The sequence below is a fragment of the Xenopus laevis genome, chromosome 2L, assembly GCF_017654675.1.
Source record: "Xenopus laevis strain J_2021 chromosome 2L, Xenopus_laevis_v10.1, whole genome shotgun sequence".
Lineage (NCBI taxonomy): Eukaryota > Metazoa > Chordata > Amphibia > Anura > Pipidae > Xenopus > Xenopus laevis.
In genome coordinates, this window is record NC_054373.1 from 10,522,749 (window position 1) to 10,550,672 (window position 27,924).

At 40.8% G+C, this 27,924-nt stretch overlaps 1 protein-coding gene across 2 annotated transcripts in view; it reads left to right on the top strand.

Moving 5' to 3' along the window:
- Window positions 1–27,924, top strand: part of dscam.L (Down syndrome cell adhesion molecule L homeolog) — a 325,765-nt gene that overhangs the window by 128,650 nt on the left and 169,191 nt on the right. For both annotated transcript variants that reach the window (XM_041581120.1, XM_041581121.1), the window contains exons 4-6: window positions 22,888–23,034; window positions 24,342–24,620; window positions 26,205–26,480. In XM_041581120.1, coding sequence (XP_041437054.1) covers window positions 22,888–23,034; window positions 24,342–24,620; window positions 26,205–26,480 — 702 coding nt within the window. The remainder of the gene's footprint in view (window positions 1–22,887; window positions 23,035–24,341; window positions 24,621–26,204; window positions 26,481–27,924) is intronic.

The following is a 27,924-nucleotide window of genomic DNA, read 5'->3' on the forward strand; positions in this document are numbered from 1 at the left end:
GCAAAATTGATGAGGGTGCTAATCTAAGCACTTTTGTAATTTATATGCATGATTTATTTATTTTTAATTCCAAGATATTAAGGGATACATGTAAATATGAAATCATTTTGTTATAACAGCGCCACCTGCTGGTCAGTTTCCCACCAGTCTGACCCCCAAGTAGTCAAGGAAGTTGTCAGGAGAAAGAAAGAGGTTGCTCTGATGTTCTTCTCTTTAGGAAAGATTTGAGAAAGTTTTATTATTTTTACTAAGCAGAAGAACATCAGAACAGCCTCTTTCTTTCTCCTGAAAAACTTCTTCCTTGACTACTTGGTGGTCTGACTGGTGGGAAAATGACCAGCAGGTGGTGCTGTTGTAGAAAAATTCATTCATATTAACAGTAGATGTATCTCTTAATATCTTGGAATTAAAACAAAATAAATAATGAATGCACATTGCAAAACTTTTTAGAATAGCACTCTCATCAATTTTACGTTCACTTATTTTAAAGGTTTACTTATCCTTTAATGTTTCCAGTGTTTCTCCAGCCTCCTGCTCAGTTGCGGGAAAGTCTAATTCCTCTAATTGTTCTCTTTCATTGCTTTGATGAAGATAATAATTGGCCACATAACCAGGAAGACTTTTATGTTTGGAGCGCTTGTCTGGCTGGTTGCACAACATTTGCATGTAGTTGTCCTTGAACCGTTGGCTTCTACAAATGATGATTTTTTGAGCGATAAGTGTTATTAAAAAGAAAATAGACTCCAATCCTCCTTAAGTTAGTTCTCCTGAGGATGCCACTGGGAAAACTAAAATGTCTTCTTGTATCTAAATCTGGCTGCCGCAGGGGGGAAAATGTAGAGAGTCGTGTTGGCTGTCATCAAGCGAGGGGATCTATTTGTATAATTGGGAGAATGCTGAGCAGTTGTGCGGAGAGGGGAATCTTTTGGAAGTCTTCGCTCATCACCATGTGACTTAATCCTACTCATCGCACAGATTAAGAATTTGACAAGACAGATGTCTTCTGCTTCCAAAAGAAAAAAAAAACAACATCTTATGGAGTTAAGCTACAGTTATATACTAGATATTTCACTCCCAGTAATTGTCTGGGTTATGTGTAACGAAGAGACGTGACATTTCAGATTTAAGCAAATGAATACTGAATGGCAAGAGTAGTTTTGTGTAACCTTGCTCTTCACATTTCTCATATATACAGAGTTTTCCCCTGGGGGCATTGGCTCTGCTGTATAGACTGTATGTACAGTAGTATCTTATAGGGACCTGCAGTGTAACTTACACTCATTAGCAACAGTCTTACTCTCCTGCTGTCCATGGTGCTGAATCTTCAAGCAACAGACTGTATTATATGTGTACAAATGCTAGCGTGCTCTCTATATACACAATGATTGGGATTGTACAGGTATGGGACCTGCTATCCAGAATGCTTGGGATCTGGGGCTTTCCGGATAACGGAACTTTCCGAAATTTGGATCTATATACCTTAAGTCTACTAGAAAATCACGTAAACATTAAATAAACCCAATAGGCTTGTTTTGCCTCAAATAAGGATTAATTATATCTTACTTTGTATCATACACAAGGAACTGCTCTATTACAGGTATAGGACCTGTTGCAGAAAGCTTGGAACCTGGGGTTTTCCAGATAACAGATCTTTCCTTAATTTGGATCTTTATACTTTAAGGGGCAAATTCACTAAGATTCGTAGTTGTGCCAGGCATAATTTCGCCGCACTTCGCCAGGCGTAGTTTCGCCAGCGCTTCGCAAATTCACTAAAATCCGAAGTTGCACTCAGGGGTAGCGTAAGGTTGCGAAGTTGCGCTAGCGTTGATTTGCTAAGCGAAGCGAAGTTACGCTAGCGATGGTTAATTTGCATACGGCGCCAAATTCAAATTTCAATGGAGGAATATGTAGCAGCACTACAAATGCCTGGGAAACCTTCAAAACATCAAATAAATTTTTTATTTTGCCCTACACATGTGCCCACTGTATAGTTAAGTTGCCATGAGTTAGGAAATGTAGGGGGGAAGGAGGGGAGCCCCAAAAAATTTTTCAATCTTTTTCAGCCTATCACCCATAATATAGAAAACACGCCAGCGTTTTTTGGGACTTAGAAAAAATGTAAACTTTTTTTGAAGAAATCCCTATCTACTCTATTGCGCTTCGCCTGGTCTGAGGTGGCGAAGGAAGTCTAGCGTAAAAGGTAGCGTTCAGAACAATGCGCGTGTTAGTGAATTTCGTCCGTTGCGCAAATTCGCCAGGCATAAGGGTGCGAAGTTACACTAGCGAAGTTACAAAGTAACGAAAATGGCCAACACTAGCGAATTGACGCTAGCGTTAGGCGCTTCGGCGCATAGTGAATTTGCCCCTGAGTCTACTAGAAAATCATATAAACAATAAATACACCCAATAGGCTGGTTTTGCCTCCAATAAGGATTAATTATATCTAAGGATGCACCACATCAAGGATTTGGTTCGGAATTCGGCCAGGATTCGGCCTTTTTCAGCAGGATTTGGATTCGGCCGAATCCTTCTGCCAGGCCGAACTGAATCCAAACCCTTATTTTGCCGATGCAAAATAGGATGGCCGGGGAGGGAAATCACATGACTTTTGGTCAGAAAACAAGGAAGTAAAACATTTTTCCCCTTCCCACCCCTAATTTGCAAATGCAAATTAGGGTTCGGATTCGGTTCGATATTCAGGCCGAATCAAGTACAAGCTACTGTTTTAGTGTTACAGAAAAAAAAGGAAATCATTTTTAAAAAATCGGATTATTTGATTATAATGGAGTCTGTGGGATTAACATTAAACATTAAAAATGTTTTGACTTTTGACAAAAGTCACGATTTCTTTTTGGATTTGGTTTGGATTCGGCTGAATCCAAATCCTGCTGAAAAAGGCAGAATCTTGGCTGGATCCCAAACCGAATCCTGGATTCGGTGCATCCCTATTAAGGATACATTATGGGTTATTTGAGGCTTTTGTTTATTATAAACTTAGCCTGCCTTTGATTGAAACACTTGGTTTAAAAGGTTTCGCGTGTGTGAAACAAACAAGAGTTTCTTTCTTTCATCAAAAGGCAAATAGTTTCGTTTGTGAGCTGAATTCCAAGCCGATGCGCTAGCAGTTTGCTCCCATTTACAGATTAGTCAATGTTTAGTGTCTGACATTCTGCAACTCTGACATATTCACCGAAAATAAATGTTACTTTTACTGCTGGTTAATCATTTGGCAAAAAGCCTAAATGAGTAGCAGTTCTTACGGAGTAATTGAGAGCAATGGGAAAATTACATTGAGTGCATTCCGTAGCAGCATTTTTCACCCCCTCGAGGCTACAAGAGCGTTTGTCTGGTGCTGGGGAACAGTCTTCCGCTCCAGTAGACTTTGTGAAGTCAAGAGTGCAGTGGAAGGATTCACCATCTGTCACATTTCCAGCTGCTAAGAATGTCCTGGAAACAGTTTATCGGTTTATTGAGGCAGAAGTAAATTCTGATCATTACACTAAATCAGGGACAGCAAACTTGTGCCTCCCCTTTGTCGCTAAATCGCAGTTTCCTTGTTTGATTAGTTGCAAGAAATCAACCTTGAGTAATGTCTGGATCCTGCTGGGAATTAATGCATTATGATTGGGTCATTTAAATAAGTCACAGAGTTTGCAACAGGTCTAGTAACCCATAACAACCACTCAGACATTTGCTTACAAAGGTTAATGCTGCCTGTTGATCACTAGACCTTATGCAAACTATTTGATTTTTATCGCAATGTATTAAAATGATAGGCCATAGAATTTACTGTCCTTGCATGCATAAATAATAGCTAGAGTACAGTGCCTATTAAAGAGGGGTCTACAAAACTTTTGAGGGGTGTAATTATGCGGATGAGCTTTAGACGCAGGTACTTTTTACTAGTGATGAGCGAATTTGTCCTGTATCGATTAGCGAATTTCCCGCAAAATGGCAAAAAACTTGCAAAACTCATTAAAGTCAAGGAGCCTCAAAATTATTTTGATGCGCTTCAATTTTGACACCCGCGACTATTTTTATACGCGCTCCTATTTTGTCCAAATGTATTAAAGTCAATGGGCGTCTGAATAATTTTGACGCGCAACTATTCTGACGCGCACCCGGATTTTTATAAATTCGCGGATGTCGATTTTATTCGCTACTTTTAACGAATTCTGCATATTTGTGTAAACTGTGGCAACTTCTATCAATTTCTAACTACAGTATCAGCAGTAGTAAATGAGCCCTGTTGTCATCGGAGAGGTCTCTGCCTGCAGAATTCCGTCATACATGTCTGTAGCAACTCTCACAACTGTGGACTGTTTGAGATTGTGGGCTGTTTATGGTGGATTGCCATACAGGTATGGGATCTGTTATTCAGAATGCTCAGGACCTGTGGTTTTCCATAAATTAGATCTGTATACCTTAATTCTACTAGAAAATTATTTAAATATTAAATAAACCCAATAGGCTGGTTTTGCTTCCAATAAGGATTAATTATATCTTAGTTGGGATCAAGTACAAGCGACTGTTTTATTATTACAGAGAAAAGGGGAATCATTTTTTAAAAAAATGTATAAAATGGAGTCTATGGGAGACAGCTTTTCCATAATTCAGAGCTTTCTGGATAACAGGATTCCAGATAATGATCCCATACCAGTACACGAGGGCGGAGTTAGATGTGAGTTGGCCGCTGGTCGCTGCAGACAGAAATGTAATAAACAGTGATGTTCGGCCTGTGGCACCACCTGTGGCTCATAGCTGTATTCTAGGAATTGCAGTTCAGCATAAAAACTGGAGGGCCAGACAAAACTGATGTTATACTCACACCCCCCCCCCTACAAGTCACAAAATTGGATTAAGACCAAATGTCCCCCAGGTATATGGACCCCTTTTTCTTAACTCACATTCACTCTCATTCACATTCACATACACTCTCTCCCTGCCTTCCAGTGAGTGAGTAAGTGAATAAGCCTTCACTCACTTACAGCATTCACTCTCCACCTCCTGTACATTCTCACTCTTTCTTTCTTCCTGTACATTCTTATTCTTTCTTCCTTCCTTCCTTCCTTCCTTCCTTCCTTCCTTCCTTCCTACCTGTACATACTTACTCTATCTTCCTTCCTGTACATTTTCACTCATCCTTCTTTCCTTCCTACCTGTACATTCTCACTCTCTCTTCCTTCCTGTACATTCTTACACTATCTTCCTTCCTGTACATTCTCACTCTTCCTTCCTTCCTTCCTTCCTTCCTTCCTTCCTACCTGTACATTCTCACTCTCTCTTCCTTCCTTCCTGTACATTCTTACTCTTCCTTCCTTCCTGTACATTCTGACTCTCCCTTCCTTCCTGTACATTCTGACTCTCCCTTCCTTCATTCCTGTACATTCTCACTCTCTCTTCCTTTCTGTACATTCTTACTCTTCCTTCCTGTACATTCTGACTCTCCCTCCCTCCCTTCCTTCCTTCCTTCCTTCCTTCCTTCCTTCCTGTAAATTCTCACTCTCTCTTCCTTCCTGTACATTCTTACTCTTTCTTCCTTCCTTCCTGTACATTCTGACTCTTCCTTCCTTCCTTCCTTCCTTCCTTCCTGTACATTCTCACTCTCCCTTCCTGTACACTCTTCCTTCCTTCCTTCCTTCCTTCCTTCCTTCCTTCCTTCCTTCCTGTACATACTTATTCTATCTTCCTTCCTGTACATTTTCACTCATCCTTCCTTCCTTCCTACCTGTACATTCTCACTCTCCCTTCCTGTACATTCTTACTCTTTCTTCCTACCTGTACATTCTCACTCTCTCTTCCTTCCTTCCTGTACATTCTCACTCTTTTTTCCTTCCTGTACATTCTGACTCTCCCTTCCTCCCTTCCTTCCTTTCTGTACATATTGACTCTCCCTTCCTTCCTGTATGTTATCACTCTCTCTCTTCCTTCCTGTACATTCTCTCTCATCCCATCAAATACACACTCCCCACCTCCATGCACCCTCTGTTTTCCTTACTGTATGCTCTCTTTTCTTTATCTCCCCTTCCTGCACGATTCCTTTTTCTCTCTCTCTCCCCCTTACTACAACATTTCCCTACCGCTCCATTCCTGGTCTTTTTCTCTGTCTTTCTCCCCCTCCCTCTATTGCTAGTCTCTCTCCTCTGCACCCAATCTATGTCTCTCTCTCTCTCTCTCTCTCTCTCTCTCTCTCTAACTGAAAACCCATGAATATTATCCCCTTGTTGGTAGTGAAGTCAGAAATAACGATGTTCACACATGATGCCACTTTGCCATAAACAATTATGCAGCTAAATCAATGTACGCCCTGCTGTATGCACTCTAATCTCATCCCTCCGGCTCCTGTGGCTCACTCATGTGTTGCCAGGCAATTGTTCTACAGCAGGGCCAAAAATAGCCAATGTCACTCTATTGGGCAGTGAGAATACTGCTCCGTCGTCATGTATTCTGTACTTATGTGAGGCCTCTGCTTCTGCCCTGCACCCGCATGCTTGGAATAAACAGGGAGGGAAAAGGGAATGGAGATTCATTTTCAATAATTATTAAACTCAACAGAAGGATAATAACAGGCTTTGTCTCCTAATACATAACCTTTGTTATGGAAGTAAATGTATGTGTAATGTGACTGGTTTGCTTCAGGCAGGGCTGCAGTCACATTAGATTTAGTATTGGCAGAGGTGGGCCCACATTTAAGTAAAACTGACCACAAATGGCTTCTTTTCTTAAAAATGATTAGTTCAGGCAATTCATGTTTTAAAAAAAAAAAAATGAGAGCAAAGATCATGATTGGTTACTGTGGAAAAATGCATTTGTTTATTACTAAATCAGCCCTACAGTGTGATGTGTAATATTATTAATTTAGCTATATACATACAGTATGTATATATGTATCTTTTAATTATTTCATGAATTGTTTTTAATAACCAGATACAGTTTAGGGCAGGGCAGAAGGCCACAGACACGAAAAGTCTTTGTCCCCAAAATAAAATAGTTTTATAATTTATAATTATCTTCCTGATCTCCTGACTCTCTTAAATCACCTCTGCTGGCAAGAAGCAATAAGAGTAAAGACTGCTGAACCTCATCTTTTATCAAAACGGGGTCAATATATTTTGGGACCAATTTGATTCTAGTTGCAAATCTCGAACTTTTGGATTGCTACAGTTATAACTCTCTCTGTAATGGCTAATTCCAAATGTTTCCTATTCAAAAGAATATAAATACTTCTATATCATATTGAAAGACATTATTCTACTTGTTTAGCGTTTAATATTTACTGAGCGTTGTTAGGTTTGGTTTGATATGGTTTACTTACGTAATTTGTTATGCTTCTATACTATTAGTCTCCTTAAACTGTATAGACTTGTTTCATAGTCCCGCATTGGACTTCTGTTAAAATCTTACTTGTTTATGTAAAACACAATAAAAAATCTTGAAATAGCACCACTGGCAGAGACCAACATTCAATGCTTTTTTTGACCAGGGGGATCTATGTGCATGGCCTATATGGTAGTCCCTGTGCAGAGTCCCATCTTATGTGCAAATCAGAAGAATGACATTTGATGATGGGAGTCTGGGGGAGCAGGGTCAGACTGGGCTGGTGGGACATGGGGAAAAATCCCAGTGGGCTCTGGTCCTTGTAAGCCCACTTACCCACACCTGCCTGAAACCATGGGTGCTTTCCCTCTCTCCTCCCCTCATGATCATTACTGGAATGGAAAATAGGTAAACTCAAGGGAGGGAGGGGGTGTTGCGGAATCTGTAGAGCAGCAGTCCCCATCGTTTTTTGGCCCGCCTACTGGTGTAGAGCCAAATTTTTTTTACAAGGACCAGAGGTAGGGGTCAGGGGGGGTCAGGGGGTTGGGAAGGTTCGACGTCCAAGTCGGGCACGCCGGTGTCCAATTCGGCGTGCCACGTTAATTGGTCGCTATGCTCGGCGGCCCTATTCAAGACTGTCTGCGGCCCGGTTCTGGGCCGCGGTCCTGCGGTTGGGGACCCCTGCTGTAGAGGACCTCATGATGGGGGGATGTGGGGACCCCTGAAGTGGCAGCTCGGTTGCCCGTGAACGCGAACTCAAAATGCGAACGTTCCCAAACGTTCGCGAACATTCGGCGGACGCGAACGGTCGAAGTTCGCACGAACTAGTTCGCAGCAGAACAGTTCGCTACATCCCTACTATTCAGGTCCTCTCTTATTTATATTCCAGTCTCTTATTCAAGTCAACGCATGGTTGCTAGGGGAATTGGGACCCTATGAGATTACAAACTGGAGGGCTGCTGAATAAAAAGCTAAATAACGCAAAAAAACACAAATAATAAAAAAAATGAAAAACAATTGCAAATTGTCTCAGAATATCACTCTCTACGCCATACTATAAGCTAATTTAAATGAAAACACCCACTTTAAGCTCTTTGTCCTATGATTTCTGTGTATATTTTTTATGTGATTTGTCTTCCCCCGTGTATACTTTTAAACAGTACTGTGCCTCATTAAAGGAGAAGAAAAAGGTTAAAACTAAGTAAGCTTTATCAGAAAGGTCTATATAAATACACCAGTAAACCCTCAAAGTAATGCTGCTCTGAGTCCTCTGTCAAAAGAAACACCACATTTCTTTCCTTCTATTGTGTACTCATGGGCTTCTGTATCAGACTTCCTGTTTTCAGCTTAAACCTCTAGGGCTAGGGCTTGAGCATGCTCAGTTTGCTCCTCTGTCCCTCCTCCCCTCCCTGCTGTAATCTGAGGCCAGAGCTATGAGTGAGCAGGGAGAGACTCAGGCAGGAAGTGATGTCACACCAAGCTAATATGGCAGCTGCTATCCTAAACAAACAGAGAGGGCTTGGGTATGGTAAAGCATTCTGCAGAATAAATATAGTCTTATAGCTTGCACTATTGTTGCTAAGCTATTGGCAATATAATGCTTTGGTAGCTTTTCCTTTTCGCTTTACAAATAAAGTTACATACATACATTGAGATATGCCCCATTAAGTCTAAACCCTCCCCTAGCTCCCCTCCCTTCCTTGTATATAAATATGGATGACTTCTGCAAGGTCCATAAGGGTTGAAAGGTGTGATGAGGGTGATGTGTGATAATACAGAGGCACTCCTCTGCTGTCCTGTATGAGAGTTGAAGTTTAGCTGTTCCAGGCACTTTACTGGAGCACATATATACGCCTCCCCTGCTGGAGAGCAATATCAGGCAGAAACCTCCATTATAGTATTCTATATTTCTATTTCTCTACAAGGACAGGCACCATAAGCATTCTGATTGGGCCAGTGGCAAGTGTCCAATCAGCCTTCACTATTTTCCGCTCCAATAAAAATCCAGCACAGCCTGATTGAGGCAGATGTTTTGATTCTGAAGCACAGCTCTTTCCCTAATTAAATCTTCACAATCACACAAGCATGTTATTGTATGTCATTAGTCTCCGTAATAACGTTTTACCTATTATCACCTATTTTTTTCTCCGGCTCACACATCTGTTAGGGAGAGGAGCCACTTTTCCGGCTCGCTTGTTTGCTTACTGATTACACCTCAAAGGCCTGAGGCGATTATGTTAACATTTATAAACAAGGCTTGTGAGAGATCAGACACAAAATTCTTGTGCTTTAGAGTAAGGCAAAAACGTATTCATCCAGCGAATAAACAAAAATATATATTTATTTGTCCAGTACCATGGGATTTAGCAGTGAAAATGAAATGTTCTCAGCTTGGGTTGGATAAATATAATGGGGCAGGTTTACTTAAGGGTGACGTGGCTAAAGCTGGCTTCAATTCGCTAGCATTACCGCCGACACTTTGCCAATTTACTAACGGGCGCAGGCGCCAATTCGCTAGCGAAAGAGACAGGCGCTAACGGTCATAGCACTCTAACTTCAGGCCACTTTTCGCTCTGGCGAATGGACGTTACTCTGCAAGTTCACTAAAATCCAGATTTTACTGAATGTTACCTCTTTTACCAGACTTGCCTTCACCAGCTCAGACCAGGCCAAGTGCAATGAAGTGCATAGAACTTACTCAATCTTCTGTTACGTACATCATATTTTTTAGAGTGATAGGCTACAAAAGTCCTTTGAAATTTTTTTTTTTTTTCTCCAGACATTTTCTAACATATGGAACATTGATTTTACAGTGGGCTCATGTGTAGGGCATTATATTAACTCTCTTGTCTTTATTAAGGTTCCCTGGACTAGAGTCCTGCAGCGGGTCGGGTACCTGTGGGTTACCCGCAAAAAAAAAAAAAAGCAGGCACCCTGCGGAATGAGGGAAGGATTTTCAGGTGCGGGTATAGCTGCGGGTCGGGTTGCGGGTCTCATCTGAATTTCCTATCTTATGTAAAACGTGTTTATGTTCCCGCCCACTTTCGATGACATCATTTCCGATTTGCAGCACCATCACTTCCTGTTTGATGGTGGTCAACGGGTTGCGGGTCGGGTTTCATTTTAGGCAGTTGCGGGTCCGGGTCGGTGAGGATCAAAGTGGGTAAATATGCGGGTTGCAGTTTCCATTCGGGTTCGGGTCTTAGAAATTGGTTCTGCATGTGTAATATAAAGCGGTAACTAAAACCCTTTGCAGCAACATTTATAATAAAGACGTCCATACAACTTTAAATTTCCCGCCCTATGCGAATTAACCTGAGAGCAAGATCACTAGCGAATTTTCACTAGGCAGAAATTAGCGCTTCTTCCCTTTGAAATGCTCGCATTACCGAAGTAACGCTAGCCAAAAGTCGCCAGCGTTCGGCACCCAGGACGAAACCCCCGCTTAGTGAAGTAGCGTTTTCTGAGCTCATTTTCGCCTGCCGAAGTGTCCAGCAGGGTGCGAAGTGGACGCTGACGAATTTTCACCAGTTAGTGAATCTGCCCCAATGATTTAGTCTCACTGGGGCTCATTTATCAACACTAGGCAAATCTGCCCATGGGCAGTTACCTATAGCAACCAATCAGTGATTAGCTTTTTAAAGTCAGCTGCAAGTAGAACAATGAATGCAGCAATTTGATTGGTTGCCATGTGTTACTGCCCATTGTTGATAAATGACCCCCACTTTGATTTGCCTTTCATGTATGTGACATTTTCCTAGAAGGGATTCCATTTTTTTTAAAAAGGCCTTAAAGTGACAGTAGCCATGGCAACTGCCACATATATGATGAAATGGGGACATGTATGTAGATAGATCAGGCACCCTGTGTCATGATTAATTAATGTGTTTTTTTTTTTGCATCAGACTTTCTCTGTGTAAGTTGTACTTACCTTTAGTAAACTTTTTGTACACAGAATTCTGAAATATCTATTGTCGATGAGAAGTGTGGCAATAGAACTTAACAATTACAGGAATGGGACCTGTTATCCAGAATGCTCAGGACCTGGGGTGTTCCAGATAATGGATCTTTCCGTAATTTTGATCTCCATACCTTAAAGGAACAGTTCAGTGTAAAAATTAAAACTGGGTAAATAGATAGGCTGTGCAAAATAAACAATGTTTCTAATATAGTTAGTTAGTTAGTTAGTTAGTTAGTTAAAAACGTAATGTATAAAGGCTGGAGTGACTGGATGTGTAACATAATAGCCAGAACACTACTTCCTGCTTTTCAGCTCTCTAACTCTGAGTTAGTCAGTGACTATAAGGGGGGCCACATGGGACATAACTGTTCAGTGAGTTTGCAATTGATCCTCAGCATTCAGCTCAGATTCAAAAGCAACAGTTATGTCCCATGTGGGCCCCCCTTCAAGTCACTAGGGTTGGTAGAAAATGGACCTTGCACCCCTCAAATTCACCTCCAGTGGAAGGTCAACAGCAGCAGATGGGTTTAAAAAAAAATGTATTTTACAAAAAAATTTTCAATTATATAGGCACCCGAGGGCCACCTTCCAAAAGCTGCACCTCTGCACAAGCCTCGGGCGCCTATATAAAAATACGGACCTATCTTTTGGCACAACTGTGCTGCATTGATTGATAAAATAATAATAACAATCTAGACTCAAAGATCCAATGTGTCTCAGTGGGACCTGGATTTTACTATTGAGTGCTGTTCTTAGATCTACTGGGCAGCTGTTATCTTGTGTCAGGGAGCTGCTTTCTGGTTACCTTCCTATTGTTCTGTTGTTTGGCTGCTGTGGGGGGGGAGGGAGGGGGTGATATCACTCCAACTTGCAGTACAGCAGTAAAGAGTGACTGAAGTTTATCAGAGCACAAGTCATTTGACTGGGGGCAGCTGGGAAACTGACAATATGTCTAGCCCCATGTCAGATTTCAAAATTAAATATAAAAAAATGTGTTTGCTCTTTTGAGAAACGGATTTCAGTGCAGAATTCTGCTGGAGCAGCGCTATTAACTGATGTGTTTAAAAAAATGGTTTCCCATGACAGTATCCCTTTAAGAACACCCAAGTCATAGTCAGTATACATTTGTAATGTTAAATGATGTCACTAACAAGGGTGTTGAATGTTTAGAAGCAGAAGAAACCAATACATTGTACTTGTAACACAACACTTCTTCTTCCCTCGTCAGTGTAATACTGTCCTTGGAGTTGTTGTGCTGCTGTAAGACTATACTGTAGAATATAGTTTCCCCTTAGATTGCAACTTGTTTTTGATCAGACTAATGGCCGAGAAGCCTCTCTGTGCACATTACAGTAATTGCTTCTGACAGACTGAATGGCAATATGATGACCAATAGCCTGTAAGGACCGATATACTAAAGGGCTCCCGGGAGCTTTTAATACAACTCACCCATAACGCAGCAAAATTGCCAATTTGCAAAGAAGTACTGTAGTTTAGTGATCTGCGAATAAATTCGCCAGGTGCAAATTCACTGCAAATTCCAGCATCTCGCGACCAGTGAATAAATTTGCGAAAACGTAGAGAAAATGCGCCGGTGGAAAATCTGCGCCGTCAAAAAATGTAGGTGTGTGTCGCGCACATAAAAATTTTCGCGCGTCAAAATTATTCAGACGCCCATTGACTTTAATGTTGGACAAAATAGGCGTGCGTATGAAAATTGCCGTGGGCATCTAAATTGACGCACGTCAAAATAATTTTGACTTTAATTTGTTTTGCAAATTTTTTGCCATTTCACGAATTTCACGGGAAATTCACAAATTCATCCACAAATTTTTCTGCGAAGCAAAATGGGACAAATTCGCCTATCACTACTGTAGTTTACTATCAAAAGCCCAGGGCCCAGCGGCCTGAAGCCTCAGGGGCCCCCACACCATCCCCTGGCCCCACAACCTCCTCCACCCCCCATCCACAACCCCCCAGCATGTACCTTTTCCTGTGCGACTGCAGTGAGGGCCAAGGAAGGAGGTCGGGCAGTGACCCGGGTCAGGGAGGGAGGTAAGTAAAGCAGCAGTGCAGGGAGCGGATCTGGGCCGATGGGACCTACCGGGTTTTTTCCCAGTGTCCCGCCGGCCCAGTCCGACCCTGAGTCTATCATTGGACACGTGCAAGAAAATACCCAAACAAATTGATTAAAACTTTTCACAGATGGTTTTAAACAACTATATGTAGCTCCGTCAGCCCGGGTGGTGAACATGGGCCTCCAGTCGGACCGTATTGAGATTAGAGGAGGGACACGTCAAGGCTGCCCTCTGTCGCCTTTGGTGTTCGCTCTAGCTCTAGAACCCCTAGCTCATGCCATTCGGAATAATCCCAATATCAAAGGCTTTCAAGTAGGTGGACAAATTCACAAGATAAACCTGTTTGCTGACGATATCCTTCTTACGCTTACCTCCCCTCAAACCACACTGCCGAACTTAATCCACACTCTCGATCAGTTCCAACGTGTTTCTGGTTACAAAATTAATCCCACGAAATCGCATGCGCTTCCACTGAAAATGTCAATTCCAGAACTAAAGTTGTTGCAACTTAACTTTGATTACAAGTGGGGGACTGACTCCATAACGTACCTGGGAATTCAACTGACCTCATCCTACGACACGTTATACCAGGCCAACTACCCCAAGATGCTAGACAAACTTAAAAGAGACTTACTCACCTGGCATACATACCACCTCTCTTGGTTTGGTAGAATTGCTGCGATCAAAATGACATTACTGCCGAGATTGTTATATCTATTCAGAACACTGCCAATACACTTCCCAGAACGGACAGCTCGTATCCTACAAAAGGCAATGTCGGACTTTATCTGGGGGGGTAAAAAACCCAGAATCAAAGCAGAGATCATGACCAAGCCTAAATCTATGGGAGGGTTGGGGGTCCCTAACATATACCGATATTATGTAGCTAGCAGATTGGAAGCCATGATACACATACACGCCCCAACCAACGAACCTTGGAAAGAAATTGAAAATCATTATATCTCTCCTCTTCAGTTAGCTCACCTTTTCTGGATACCTAAAGCTTCCAGAAGTGCCCCCCTGGCTATTCTACCCACGTCACAACAAGCTTTAGATTTATGGGATGCACTTCACATTAAAACGGGTCTGAGCACTCCTGACTCCAGATTTAGGACTATCTTTTACAACTCCGATTTCATACCAGGCTGCACCCCGCATGACTTCACTCCCTGGATAGCGGCAGACTTGACTTCCCTTAATGCCTTCCTTGTAGATCAGACGGTGCTCTCGTTTCAACATTGTAAAGAGAAATATGATATCCCTCATTCGCAATTTTTCAGATATTTACAAATTAGACACTATGTGGAAACTACACTCAAGACCACTACGAACCGTACGCTAGCGTATTTTGAGACCATCTGTCACAACCGATCGTATCCGACACACCTTATCACTAGCCTATATAGCAATATCGCATCAGACACAACGACTTCCCGCCAACCCTACATGGCGAAATGGGAAGAAGACCTAGGTTTTCAGATTTCGGACAAAACCTGGTCGTGCATATGGGATACGGCCAAAAAGACATCCATCTGTGCAGTCTCTGCTGAGAGGGCATATAAGATTATATTTCGATGGTACTACACCCCGTCACGCATCAGTAAACTTAGTGGCAATCCCGACCATGCTAAATGTTTCAGGGGTTGTGATGAACGGGGATCATTTTTCCACACTTGGTGGACGTGCACAATAGCCCAAGAATTTGGGAAGAAAGTAGCCACTCTGCTCTCCGAGGTCCTCCATCTCCCTATACAAGCCTCCCCACACACCTTTCTTCTAGGCATGAGAATCCCAACAATACACTCAAAAAGCTCGCACAAACTAGCCACGCATATTCTAACAGCAGCAAGATCATTACTAGCAGCTAACTGGAAAAAGGTACAAATCCCGGGACTGCAAACACTTATCACTAAGGTGAATTGGATTAGAGCGATGGAATCCATCCGTGCCAAACTTTTGGACAGGAGTTATGAGGAGGAGCTGGAGTGGCATCCCTGGACCCGACACTTGGAATTGCTTCAGATGGGGCCAAATATCGCATTGTGAGGTACTACACACAGGTGGTGTGGAACGCGATCCTATCACTTTGATGTACGTGAATGGTTGAACGCATTGCTTTTCCTGACTCTTTTCTTCTATCCTTCTCTTTTCTTACCCCCTTCTTCCTTCTTTTCTTCTTCCCTCCCATTTTAATTATTGATACAGTCACTTTAAAGCTTTCATAACGATAGTTCATATGTGGACACCATATTTTTTTGATCTGCTACGTTGCTACTTTTCATGTCTTACCATAAGCTGATATTTTCTTGTTGGACTTTGTTCCGCATTCTACACTGTATTGAAATAATTCAATAAAAATTTCAAATATTAAAAAAAAAAACTTTTCACAGACCTTCTGTACCTTTAAGCCTGCACATACATTGGTGACAATTGCCAGCTCCCCTTTGATCATATTTTACAATAATATTCCTTCTACCAAAATGTTGCAGTTCAGATGCTGCTGGAGGCGCGGGGTTCAGAGTTACTCGACCGTCGTGATAGGCTGAGCCAATTATACACAGAACCAGAAACAAGAAAATGACTAACCATTATTTGCATAGAGTTTGGCCCCACTTGACCTTTAATCATAGAGACACCATATTGAGCAAAGGGTTTTGTCAGGCGGTAAAAGGAATCATAGAGCTGCAGGGCTCGAATGACTGAATCATCACAATAATCGGGTCATATCCTCTGCGAAGATAAAAAAAAGAAGGCCTAATCCTCATTCCAGATAATGAACATGGTGGCCGGGTTAGTAGCCGCATTCACCCAATCACAATGAATTATTCAAGCTTTTCCTCGTGCGCTTGTCACATCACATCTGAGGGCTTTCAAACGGAAGGGCTGTTGCTATGAAGCAAGAGGAAGAGTCATAAATATTGGACTAGATGCCTCTAAAAATGTTGCTTGCCTGAAGAACTATAAAACAACAGTTTTGGTCAGTTTGGGTTAAATACCCTTTAATTTTGTATTTCCTTTAATGTACTGTATAGTAAGAGTTGTACATGGCCTAGCACTTATGCATGCATCTCTAATTATACATCATATTTGGGTGAAATAAACCATACTTTGCTAAGTCTTCCAGTTTTATTGAATGCCCTATAAGCTGGAATTCTAAAGCTTTGCATATTAGTCATGAATTAGTAGAATTAGTAGAAGCACTAGGAAGACCACTTGGAGAATATCTCAATGCACCTTTGTTCCTAGAAAGCACATCCAATAGTAGTGTTAGTTCAGCGCCAACGATATGAATCTCCAAAGGAGAGGCTCTTAATTATTCAGGGCACATGATTAAATAATGAATGAAATACAGTTTTCTCTTTCATATGCTTTCAAGATAATAGCTGCATTATTTACCTAGGCAAACGGAAAAAATATAAAGCCTGGGAGGCTGTAATGTTGTTTTACTAACATTCGGATTATTTATTTTTTTCTCCAAAGATTTTTTTTCAATTTCTCTAAAACAAAAAGATTTGAGAGTATTAAACAAAAAACACAAAAAACTCTTGGTCAATAAAAGCAGTCTAGGTCCCATAGAAGTCAATGGCAGCTGCAATAATTCTATTGGAATTTTTTTTAGCCATTCAGACTTTTAGAGGTTAAGGGCAGAGACACACACTGCGATTCGGGGAGATTAGTCGCCCATCGACAAATCTCCTCTTCTTCGGGGGGCGACTAATCTCACCGAACTGCTTCTTGCCGGCTAGAATATAAATAGCCGGCGGGGATGGCAATCGGTGCACTCCATTTTCCGAAGTCGCCCCACGAGGAAACTTGAGACGACTTCGGAAAACAAAGTGATCCGAGTGCCATCCCGCCGGCGATTTAGATCCTACGCAGCTCGGGGAGATTAGTCGCCCCAAAGAAGAGGCGATTTATCGACAGGCGGCTAAGTCTCCCCGAATCTCAGCGTGTTTCTCTGCCCTTAGGGATTTTTTTTCGCTAGTAATTGTCTGAAAAACTCAAATTTCAGCACTTCTTTCCATACGTACTTTTTTACATTCGTAACTTTTAATAACCTTCATGGAATGTGTGACTATAAAGAATTTTGTGGTTTTATAAAGCTCTAATACAGGTATGTGACCTTTTATCCAGAATGCTCGGGACCTGGGGTTTTTCAGATAATGGACCTTTCCGTAATTTGGATCTTCATACTTTAAGTCTACAAAAAAAAAATCATGTAAACATTAAATAAACCCAATAGACTGATTTTGCCTCAAATAAGGATTAATTATATCTTAGTAGGGATCAATTAAGAGGTACAGGTATGGGACCTGTTATACAGAATGCTTGGGACCTGGATTTTTTCAAAATAACGGATCTTTTCATAATTTGGATCTTCATACCTTAAGTCTACTAGAAAATCATGTAAACATTAAATAAAGCCAATAGGCTGGTTTTGCTTCCAATATGGATTAATTATATCTTAGTAGGGATCAATTAAGAGGTACAGGAATGGGACCTGTTATCCAGAATGCTTGGGACCTGGATTTTTTCAAAATAATGGATCTTTTCGTAATTTGGATCTTCATACCTTAAGTCTACTAGAAAATCATGTAAACATTAAATAAACCCGATAGGCTGGTTTTGCTTCCAATAAGGATTAATTATATCTTAGTTGGGATCAAGTACAAGTTACTGTTTTATTATTACACAGAAAAAGGAAATCATTTAAAAAAAAAATTGGATTATTTGATTATAATGGAGTCTATGGAGGACAGCCTTTCCATAATTCGGAGCTTTCTGGATAATGGGTTTCCGGATAAGGGATCTTTCCATAATTCGGTTCTTCACACCTTAAGTCTACTAAACATTAAATAAACCCAATAGGCTGGTTTTGCCACCAATAAGGATTAATTATATCTTAGTTGGGATCAAGTACAAGCGACTGTTTTATTATTACACAGAAAAACAAAATCATTTTTAAAAATGTGGATTATTGTGTGTGGAAGAAAATGAAATAATCTGTTAAATAAGGAAACTGAATTGTTTTCAGAAGCAGGAAAGCATGATTTAAAGCAGGGTTCTCTAAGAGATATATATGGCCCTGGCTTGCCCAAGATCTGTGTTAAACATCATTGATTTATAACAATGGGATATAGCACGTAATTGCATATCTCCCAACTGTCCGTTGTTTTGCCGGACAGTCCCGATTTTGACAGCTCAACCCTTTCTCTTTGATCTCCTGCACTGAACAGCCAGAAAAAGATACAACGTTTCTGACTTAATTGGCTTTTGGCAGAGAGCCCAGAATATGTGGCAGCTGCACTTAGATACATTTGTAACAATGTAAGATAAGCAAAGAAACAATTGTAACAATATAAGATAAGCGGTTTTTTTTGGGGAAACTGTGACTTGCAGCTTAAAGGGCAATTCACCTTCATTAGCAAAATTGCAATAACACATAAAAACCACAGAAATGTGTTCAAACTTTCATAAACTTCAAATTTTTGTAAAAGGAACATGATAATTAGTGGGTGTGGCTAGCGATGGGCGAATTTGTCCTGTTTCGGGTTCCCATGAAAACTGTGAAACTGGCGAAAAATTCACGAAAAGCGTGACAATTCACCGGCGTGAAAATGGTTGCCAGCGTCAAAGTTGACTCTGGCGTCCTTTAAAGTAATTGGGTGTCCGGTTATCTTCGCCAGCATTAAAACTGGCGCCGGCGTCGGAACCGTCTCCAGTATCGAACAAACTTTGATGCCAGCGTTAAAATTTTTAGTTTTCGACGTCAACATTTTTTTTTCAAAAAACAGCTGTTTATTATTTGTTACAAACAAAATTGTTTAAACTAGATGTGTCACTTGCTTAGAAATAAATGTGATGATTACCCAAAGCAACGCCTGTTCATTGGTCGATCTCCCCAAATAAGCGGACTGACCAATCATTACATATATAAAAAAAAAAAAACATAAAGGATGAGTTTGACTGCTTTGAGCAGGCGAAATACATTGTGTGTTGTGGGGTGATGGCGTCCAACAGAAGCCCTGAGCTCTAACACCTCACTGCATTATTAGGCCCTGAAAACAAGTGTTGTATTAAATGCATTGCAAGTCAACAAGGGGGGCTTAATGATTTGGGGAAGCTCTTTTCTACACGACACATTAGGTTTTTTCACTTCAGTTCTCCTAAAAAAATGTGATTTAGACCTTTAATAATCACGTAACGGTTAATCCAAGTTCCTTACGATGTCCTATGATGCGTGGGTAAGATGCAGTCGGCTTAATTTGCAGGAAGCATCTCGGCAGAGCCACAGTATAATTAGTAATTAATAGATTTAATATACACATAGATTTCATTGCTTACTGTCATGGTTAATGCTTACTGACAGTCCCTTAGGCAATTACCTGATTGTGACTCCCAGCTAATTGCCCACTGGCTCCTTATTGTAAGGGGTGAACATAAAGCAGTGACTAATACTATAGACTCAGTTGTCTCACAGCCCATGCAGTGTCCAATCAAATATTAAAACCTTAATGTATTTTAGTGATGCTGTTTGTAGTTTTATTAGGGGCACATTATTAAATTTTTTTTTTCTTTTTCTTACTATATAGACTTAATCATCCTTATTTATATGAACCCAATACAGGTATGGGACCTGTTATTCAGAATGCCCTGGGGGTTTGCATTTAAGGGATCTTTCCATAATTTGGAACTTTATACCTTGAGGGGGTTATTTATCAAAGGTCGAGTTTAAGAGGTTTGTCCGTTTTTTTTATATATATCTAGAATGAACTCACAACACAAATGGTTTCTGATTTAAGAGAAAACTCTAATGGAAAAAACACGAATCATTGAATTTTGGGTGAAAATTCCGAAAACTCGAATTTTCTGTGAAACAAAAAAAAAATCAGTTTGCTCAAATTAATTGAGTTTTTGAGGAAAGCGCACCGAAAAAAACTCAGACATCATGAAAGCTATTAACTGCCATTGACTTTTACATGATCTCGACCGATTTTAGCCGGAGTATTTTCAGATTCAAACTATTTCCAGGTCGGGTTATACTTTAAACTCGCGAAAAATTAGAGTTTTTTTTTAACCTAAGTTTTGACAGAAAAATACCTTAGAAAACTTTGAATTATTCCAGTAAAAAAAACCTCGGCCTTCAATGAATAAAATAAATAAAGGGTTCTGAAAATCATACAAACATTAAATAAACCCAATAGGCTGAATTTGCTTCCAATAAGGATTAATTATATCTTAATTGGGATCAAGTACACAGAAAAAGCAAATATGTTTTAACATTTTGAATTTTTTAATTAAAAATGGAGTCTGCGGGACATGGCCTTCCCGTGATTCGGTGCTTTCGGGATAACAGGCTTCCTGATACCTGTATTAATTGCTTCTGCCTCCTCCCACTAGGTGGCCGATTTAAAGAAAACTACCTAGAAAAAAATGTAGTATCCTTGGAAAATAGCAGAAAATAAACAGGACTCCAGATATGATACCAGTCCTCTCAGCAGATTAATCATTGTGAGATCTGAAGGGGTTCATGGCAGGGGTATGTAGTCATGAGGATGATCTGCCCGTCAGAATATAACATTTTTCCATCCGAATAAGAAAATTTTTAAAAACATACATAATTAATAGTGATGGGCGAATCTATTTGGCAGGTACGAATTTGCGGCGATTTTGCGCATCCTGTCGCCGGGAAATGAATTTGCTGTGAAAATTCGGCGGCGTCGAAAATTTTTTCCCACCAACGACGGTTCCGACGCCAGTACCAATTTGGACGATTAACGGATGCACATTGACTTTAATGAATGAATTTTTGTCGGCGTCAAAATCGCGAATTTTTCTCCAGTTTCGGGAATTTCAAAGGAAATTCATGGCGAAGCGAAATGGGGCAAATTCGCCCATCACTAATAATTAAGCCTCAGATCTTGTCCATGGTCTTGTCCATCTCTTTAACAAATACCAGTAACATCTGTCAGGCCCTTCAGCTGTAAGAGTAACATGTGGCCTATAAGATATGTAACAGTAGACTGATCCAACCCCGCGGCCCTACAGCTGTTAGTTATCAACACCACTTACTTTCTCCAACGACTTGTCTCTAAAGAAAATAGAAACTAACAAAGCTGTCAGATGACCTGGTTGCCAGATTTCCAAACTGTACTTGAAACTATTCTGCAAGGTGTGTGTCTATTGAATGCAGTTAGCAGCGGAATATAGAGTGAATAAAGTACCCCCTCTTGTAAATTATAAGGATATTATAAGTCACCGAGGAGTTTCATGACCATATAAAAGAATGCTAATGGTAATTAGGAGTGCTCAACCTTCATTAAACCCGTGTAGGTTTCAGGTGCTGAACTGGAAGACCCTCGCCTGCTTTTTGGGTCAACTTATTAAAAAATCCAGCAGCACGCTCTCTAATTGATGCAAAAATCTGTAGTGTTTTATTAGCCCATATATAAACAAAAAAAGGGGCAACGTTTCGGGCCCTACTGGACCCTTTATCAAGGCTTGACCACCTGTGACAAGTCTGAAGTCCTGGATCATTGCTGCTATTGACAAGCTAAAACTTTAGCCTCTTGCAATAAGTTCACTATATAAAATATGGCATTTTTCGCCATATTAATTTTTAGAGTTTAGTTCCCCTTTAAAGGAGAAGGAAAGGCCCAATCCATGGGGGGTGCCAAATGTTAGCGCACCCCCCCCAAGGAATGTAATGACTTTCTTACAAGTGAGAAAACCTCTTTCTTCCTTTTTCAAAAACCAGCAGCCGATGCATACCCTAACATTTGGTACTAGTGATGGGCGAATCTCCCCCGTTTCACCGAAAAATTTGTGAATTTCCCACAAAATGTGCGAAACGGCGAAAAATTTGCGAAAAATCATGAAATCGGAAAGTTCCCAAAAAAAACGTGAAATTCGAATGTTTTCATGAAAAAATCAAGCAATTCGAACCTTTTCAAGAAAAAATCGAGCATTTCGAACATTTTCCACAGAAAAATCGTGAAAAGCGCAAATTGACGCCGACGAATTTTTGTGGTAGATTTGTGAATCTATTCACCGGCTGCGAAATGCAGGAATTCACAGCAAATTCGTGCCAGGTGAATTTATTCGCCCATCGCTATTTGGCTCCCCCCATGGATTGGACATTTCCTTTAAGCGGACAACAAAGTAGTAAAGTTTCTCTAAAACTGTGGCATATTTTTCATTTAAAAATAAATCCACAACCATTTTCCTTTTCCGCACAAACAATAGTCAACAAAAATGATATGTAGGAAACGTATAGGTCTGTAAATAATAGATATTAATAATCAGTCTGAGCCAAGGGGAGCCGTTTATAACATTGATCTATTTGTTATGTACTACGAATGGTGAACTAGAAATGATTTTTTCATTCTCCGCATTGCTGACTATTTGCCTGTTTTTCCCAGTTAAGCAGGTTCTTGTGTTATTCTTAAATTATAAATGAGGCTGACGCTAATGTTGTATTATTACGTTGTCACTAATGCCTTTCTTTGCTTTTATTTCGTCTCTTTTTAGGATCTAGATTTCTCATTACATCCACGGGAGCCTTGTATATTGCTGATGTACAGAATGAAGATGGGTTAAATAATTATCGATGCACAACACGGCACAAATACACTCAAGAAACACGTCAGAGTAACAGCGCCAGACTAACGGTCTCAGGTACCGGAAGTTTATTATAATTCCTTGTCTCTCCATTTTATTATGTTGGCGCTTGAGAATAATTGCAAGCTCCTTATTATGTCATTTTAAGGTGTATATATTGCTAGATATAAAAGATACAAATTTAGTAAGTACGGTATACAGCACTCCCCCTCAGTATAAGCACAATCGTAACTATTTCTAAGTGTTCCATACCCAATCATGACCATCCAAGATTAATCTGAACCAGCTAGATCTATAAGTGAAGGAGTAAAAGTACAGGGGGATCTATAAGTAAAGGAGATAGAACACTAGGAATCTTGATGCAAAGGGACAAGAGCACAGGAGTGTTTCCAAGTGAAGGGACAGGATCGCAGAAGAAGAAGATCTATAAGTGAAGGAACAAGAGCAGAGAAGGGTCTCAAAATGAAGGAACAGGAGCACAAAAGATCTATAAGTGAAGGTACAGAAGCATAGGAGGTTCTCTAAGTGAAGGACCAGGAGCATAGAAGGTTTTCTAAGTGAAGGAACAGGCCCACAGAAGATCTATAAGTGAAGGAACAGGAGCATAGGAGGTTCTCTAAGTGAAGGAACAGGAGTATAGAAGGTTCTCTAAGTGAAGGACCATGACCACAAAAGATCTATAAGTGAAGGAACAGGAGAAGCACAGAAGGTCTATAAGTGAAGGAACAGGAGGAGCACAGGAGGTCTATAAGTAAAGGAACAGAAGGTCTATAAGTGAAGGAACAGGAGAAGCACAGAAGGTCTATAAGTGAAGGAACAGGAGGAGCACAGAAGGTCTATAAGTGAAGGAACAGGAGGAGCACAGCAGGTCTATAAGTAAAGGAACAGAAGCTCTATAAGTAAAGGGGCAGGAAGGCAGAATGATCTGTAAAGTTATGGGCCAGGAGCACAAAAGAACCTGTAAATAAAAGACCTGAAGCACAGAGGAATATATAAATTAAGAGCCAGAAGCACAGATTATTGTTTTAGAGAAGGGGCAGAAGAAAGCAATGGATGAATTAGGAAAGAAAGCGCAGCAGAGGTGGATTTATTATTTGCTATTGGTCCACAAATGAAGGTACAAGAGCACTGTTGGATCTGTCAGTAACAAGGAAACAAATAGCTTGTAAAGGAAAGGGGGCATAACAAATACTGTACATTAGTAAAGAGAACATATTTGTCCCATTGAATGTTTTTTTTTTAAAATTAGATTTTATAAGCAATCTATAATTAACTGAATGTAGACCCTGAATGAGCCATTCTCTTGTGAGCCCCAGAAGCCTACGTTTGACACTATTTAACTGTGTGTTGCCCTTTAATACTAGATCCATCTAATTCAGCCCCATCCATTATTGACGGATTTGAGCATCACAAAGCCATGGCAGGAGAAAGAGTGGAGCTTCCATGCAAAGCATCTGGGCACCCAATACCAAAGTACCGCTGGCTAAAGAATAATGTCCTCCTGGAGCCGGACAGCAGATTTCAACACACCGTTGTCGGTTTATTAATAGAGAACACAAGGCCGTCTGATTCTGGCAGCTACGTCTGTGAGGTGTGGAACAATTATGGCAACGCCGAGGTGATAGGATCTTTGTATGTGAAACGTAAGTTCATTGTTGGTTTGTAAAAACCATGCCCAAAAAATAAATCATATTCTTGATCAACTCACTTCTTAAAGTAGAGCATGGGAACCCTAATGCTTGACATAGAGTATATCCCTACATATGTCCTACCTAAAATATGCTACCTAAGCTGCGGCATCCACCAGTCTCAGATCTGAGATCAAGTTATTGGCATGTTTCCAATTAGTTATTTGCAGCAGAAAAAAAAATGTTGGGGCAGATTTACTAAAGGGGGCGAAGTGGCCGTCACTAGCGAAATTTCACCAGAAATCCTATCTGCCGGTACATCTGCAATTTACTAACAGGCGTAGAGGACAATTCGCTAGTGAAAGAGATTGTTGCTAGTGCAGCTTGGCGCCCTATCAACAGGTCGAATCTCTGCTCGGATGAACGATCGTTAAACCGCAAATTCACTAAAGTGCGAATCTTACAGAACTTGACTTCTTTCGCCAGAGTTTCCTTCGCCACCTTAGACCTGGCGAACTGATTAGTGATGGGCAAATTTGTCCCATTTGCTTCGCCACGAAATTTGCAAAACGGGGTAAAATTTTGTGAATTTGCTCCCTTATGTTTAGTGATGGGCGAATTTGCGCCGTTTCGCTTCGCCGAAAAATTAGCGAAATTCGCGAAACGGCGAAAAATTTGCGAAACGGCGCCGGCGTCTCGTTTTTGACGCCGGCGCCTGTTTTTGATGCCTGTTTTTTCGCCGCCGGCGTCCGTTTTTTCGAAAAAAAATTTTTTGACGCCGGCGAATTTTTGCCGCGAATTTTCACGGGCGTTTTTAGCGAATTTATTCACTGGCGGCGAAACGCGCAAATTCGCCGTGAATTCGCGCCTGGCGAATAAATTCGCCCATCACTACTTATGTTTAATGTTTAATGTTAGACAAAATATATCCAGCTCTCGCACACCACAATTCAATTAGATATCTGGTGCTCTGTGGTAGAGGTTCGGCAACCTCACAATCTGTTTGAAGTACAAAGTATCCACGGCACACAGCTTAGTGTAAGCAAGGGTCTCCTTGCACGTTTATTGCGGTAGTGACTACCGCAATAAACGTGCAAGGAGACCCTTGCTTACACTAAGCTGTGTGCCGTGGATACTTTGTACTTCAAACATAATGTTTAATGTTATTCAGCATTGACCTCAGTTTTCTGGAATTGTTTTTATTACACTACCCTTTAATGTAATTGATACAAATTTGAAAAATGACGTCCTTTTTCTCTGTAATAATAAAACAATACCTTGTAAATGATCCAAAGTAACATATAATTAATCCTTATTGGAAGCAAAACCAGCCTATTGGGTTTATTTAATGTTTACATGGTTTTCTAGTAGACTTAAGGTATGAAGATCCAAATTACAGAAAGATTCGTTATCCAGGTCCCAAGCTTTCTGGATAACAGGTCCCATACCTGTTTTTGTATTTCGGTTAATTGCATTCACAATTTAATAGGGCCTCTCCGTCTGTTGATTCCTACAACCCAATAAATCAATACGTTTTATTGTCGGGTTTTTGCTTTATTATTCCAGTTCTCATAAACCTTTTCCTCTTCGAAACCACAGAACCGCTGAAGGTGAACATCAGCCCGAGGAAAGTGAAGAGCAGCGTGGGAAGCCAGATCTCATTGTCTTGTAGTGTAACTGGAACAGATGACCCCGATCTGTCCTGGTATAGAAACGGGGAGATCATCAATGCTGGAAATAACGTGAGGATCACCGGCGTTAACCGGGAAACTCTTATCATGGACGGAATGGCGAAAAGTGATAGCGGCGCTTACCAGTGCTTTGTGCGCCGGGAAAAGATGTCTGCCCAGGATTATGTTCAGGTGGTCCTTGAAGGTCAGTATTTATCACCCTCAGTTTATGCAGAGAACTTATTCCCAGCCACTTACCCGTGTTAATCAATTCCCATCTACTTTCTAATTAGCAGAACATTTGTATCAGTCCATGATTCAGGCTTGTCCCCAACAAAGGGGAAAAAAAACACTTTAAAGGGGTTGTTCACTTTTAAATTAACTTTTAGTATGATGTAGAGAGTGATATTCTGAGACAATCTGCAATTGGTTTTACTTTTTTTTATGATTTGTGGTTTTTGAGTTATTTAGCTTTTTATTCAGCGGCTTTCGAGTTTGCAGTTTCAGCCATCTGGTTGCTAGGATCCAAATGACCCTAGCAACCATGCACTGGTTTGAATAAGAGACTGGAATATGAATAGGAGAGGCCTGAATAGAAAGATGAGTAATACAAAGTAGCAATAACAATAAATTTGTAGCCTAAGGGTGGTGAAACACGCTAAAATTCCGGGGAGATTAGATGCCCAGCGACAAATCTCCTCTTCTTCGGGCGACTAATCTCCCAGAAAAGACTTCCTTCCGGCTAGAATTTAAATCGCCAGCAGGATGCCAGTCGGAGCAGTTTGTTTTCCGAAGTTGCCCAAAGTTTCCTTGTGAGTCACTGGGTGACTAATCTCCCCTGAATCTTAGCGTTGTGTCACCACCATTTGGACCCTTTTAGATGGGGTCAGTGACCCCCCATTTGAAAGCTGAAAAAAGTCAGAATAAAAAGTCAAATAATTAAAAAACTCTAAAAAAAATAAACAATGTAGACAAGTTAACTTAAAGGTGAACTACCCCTTTAAGCTGGTCACCCATTCCAACATATTGCAACTATTTAACCTTTGCATCTAAATGCAAGACTGTGTTTGACATATAGGCACCAGAAGGCTAGTTCCTAGGTCCTAAAAGCCCACTTGCAAACACTTTTGGCTAAAGCTGGGGTGGAGCTGAGGGCTAAGGGATAATGTACCCCCTACTGTAAATGATAAGGATATTATAAGTCACTGAGGGGTTATATGACCATATCAAGGCACAAGGCTGCAGGCTGAGTTATACAGGGAACTCTGAGTATCACTCATGTATTATAAGGGATAATGTACCCCCTACTGTAAATGATAAGGATATTAGAAGTCACTGAGGGGTTCTGTGACCATATAAAGACAAAAGGCTGCAGGCTGAGTTATACAGGGAACTCTGAGTATCACTCATGTATTATAAGGGATAATGTACCCCCTACTGTAAATGATAAGGATATTAGAAGTCACTGAGGGGTTGTTCTGTGACCATATAAAGGCACAAGGCTGCAGGCTGAGTTATACAGGGAACTCTGAGTATCACTCATGTATTATAAGGGATAATGTACCCCCTACTGTAAATGATAAGGATATTAGAAGTCACTGAGGGGTTGTTCTGTGACCATATAAAGGCACAAGGCTGCAGGCTGAGTT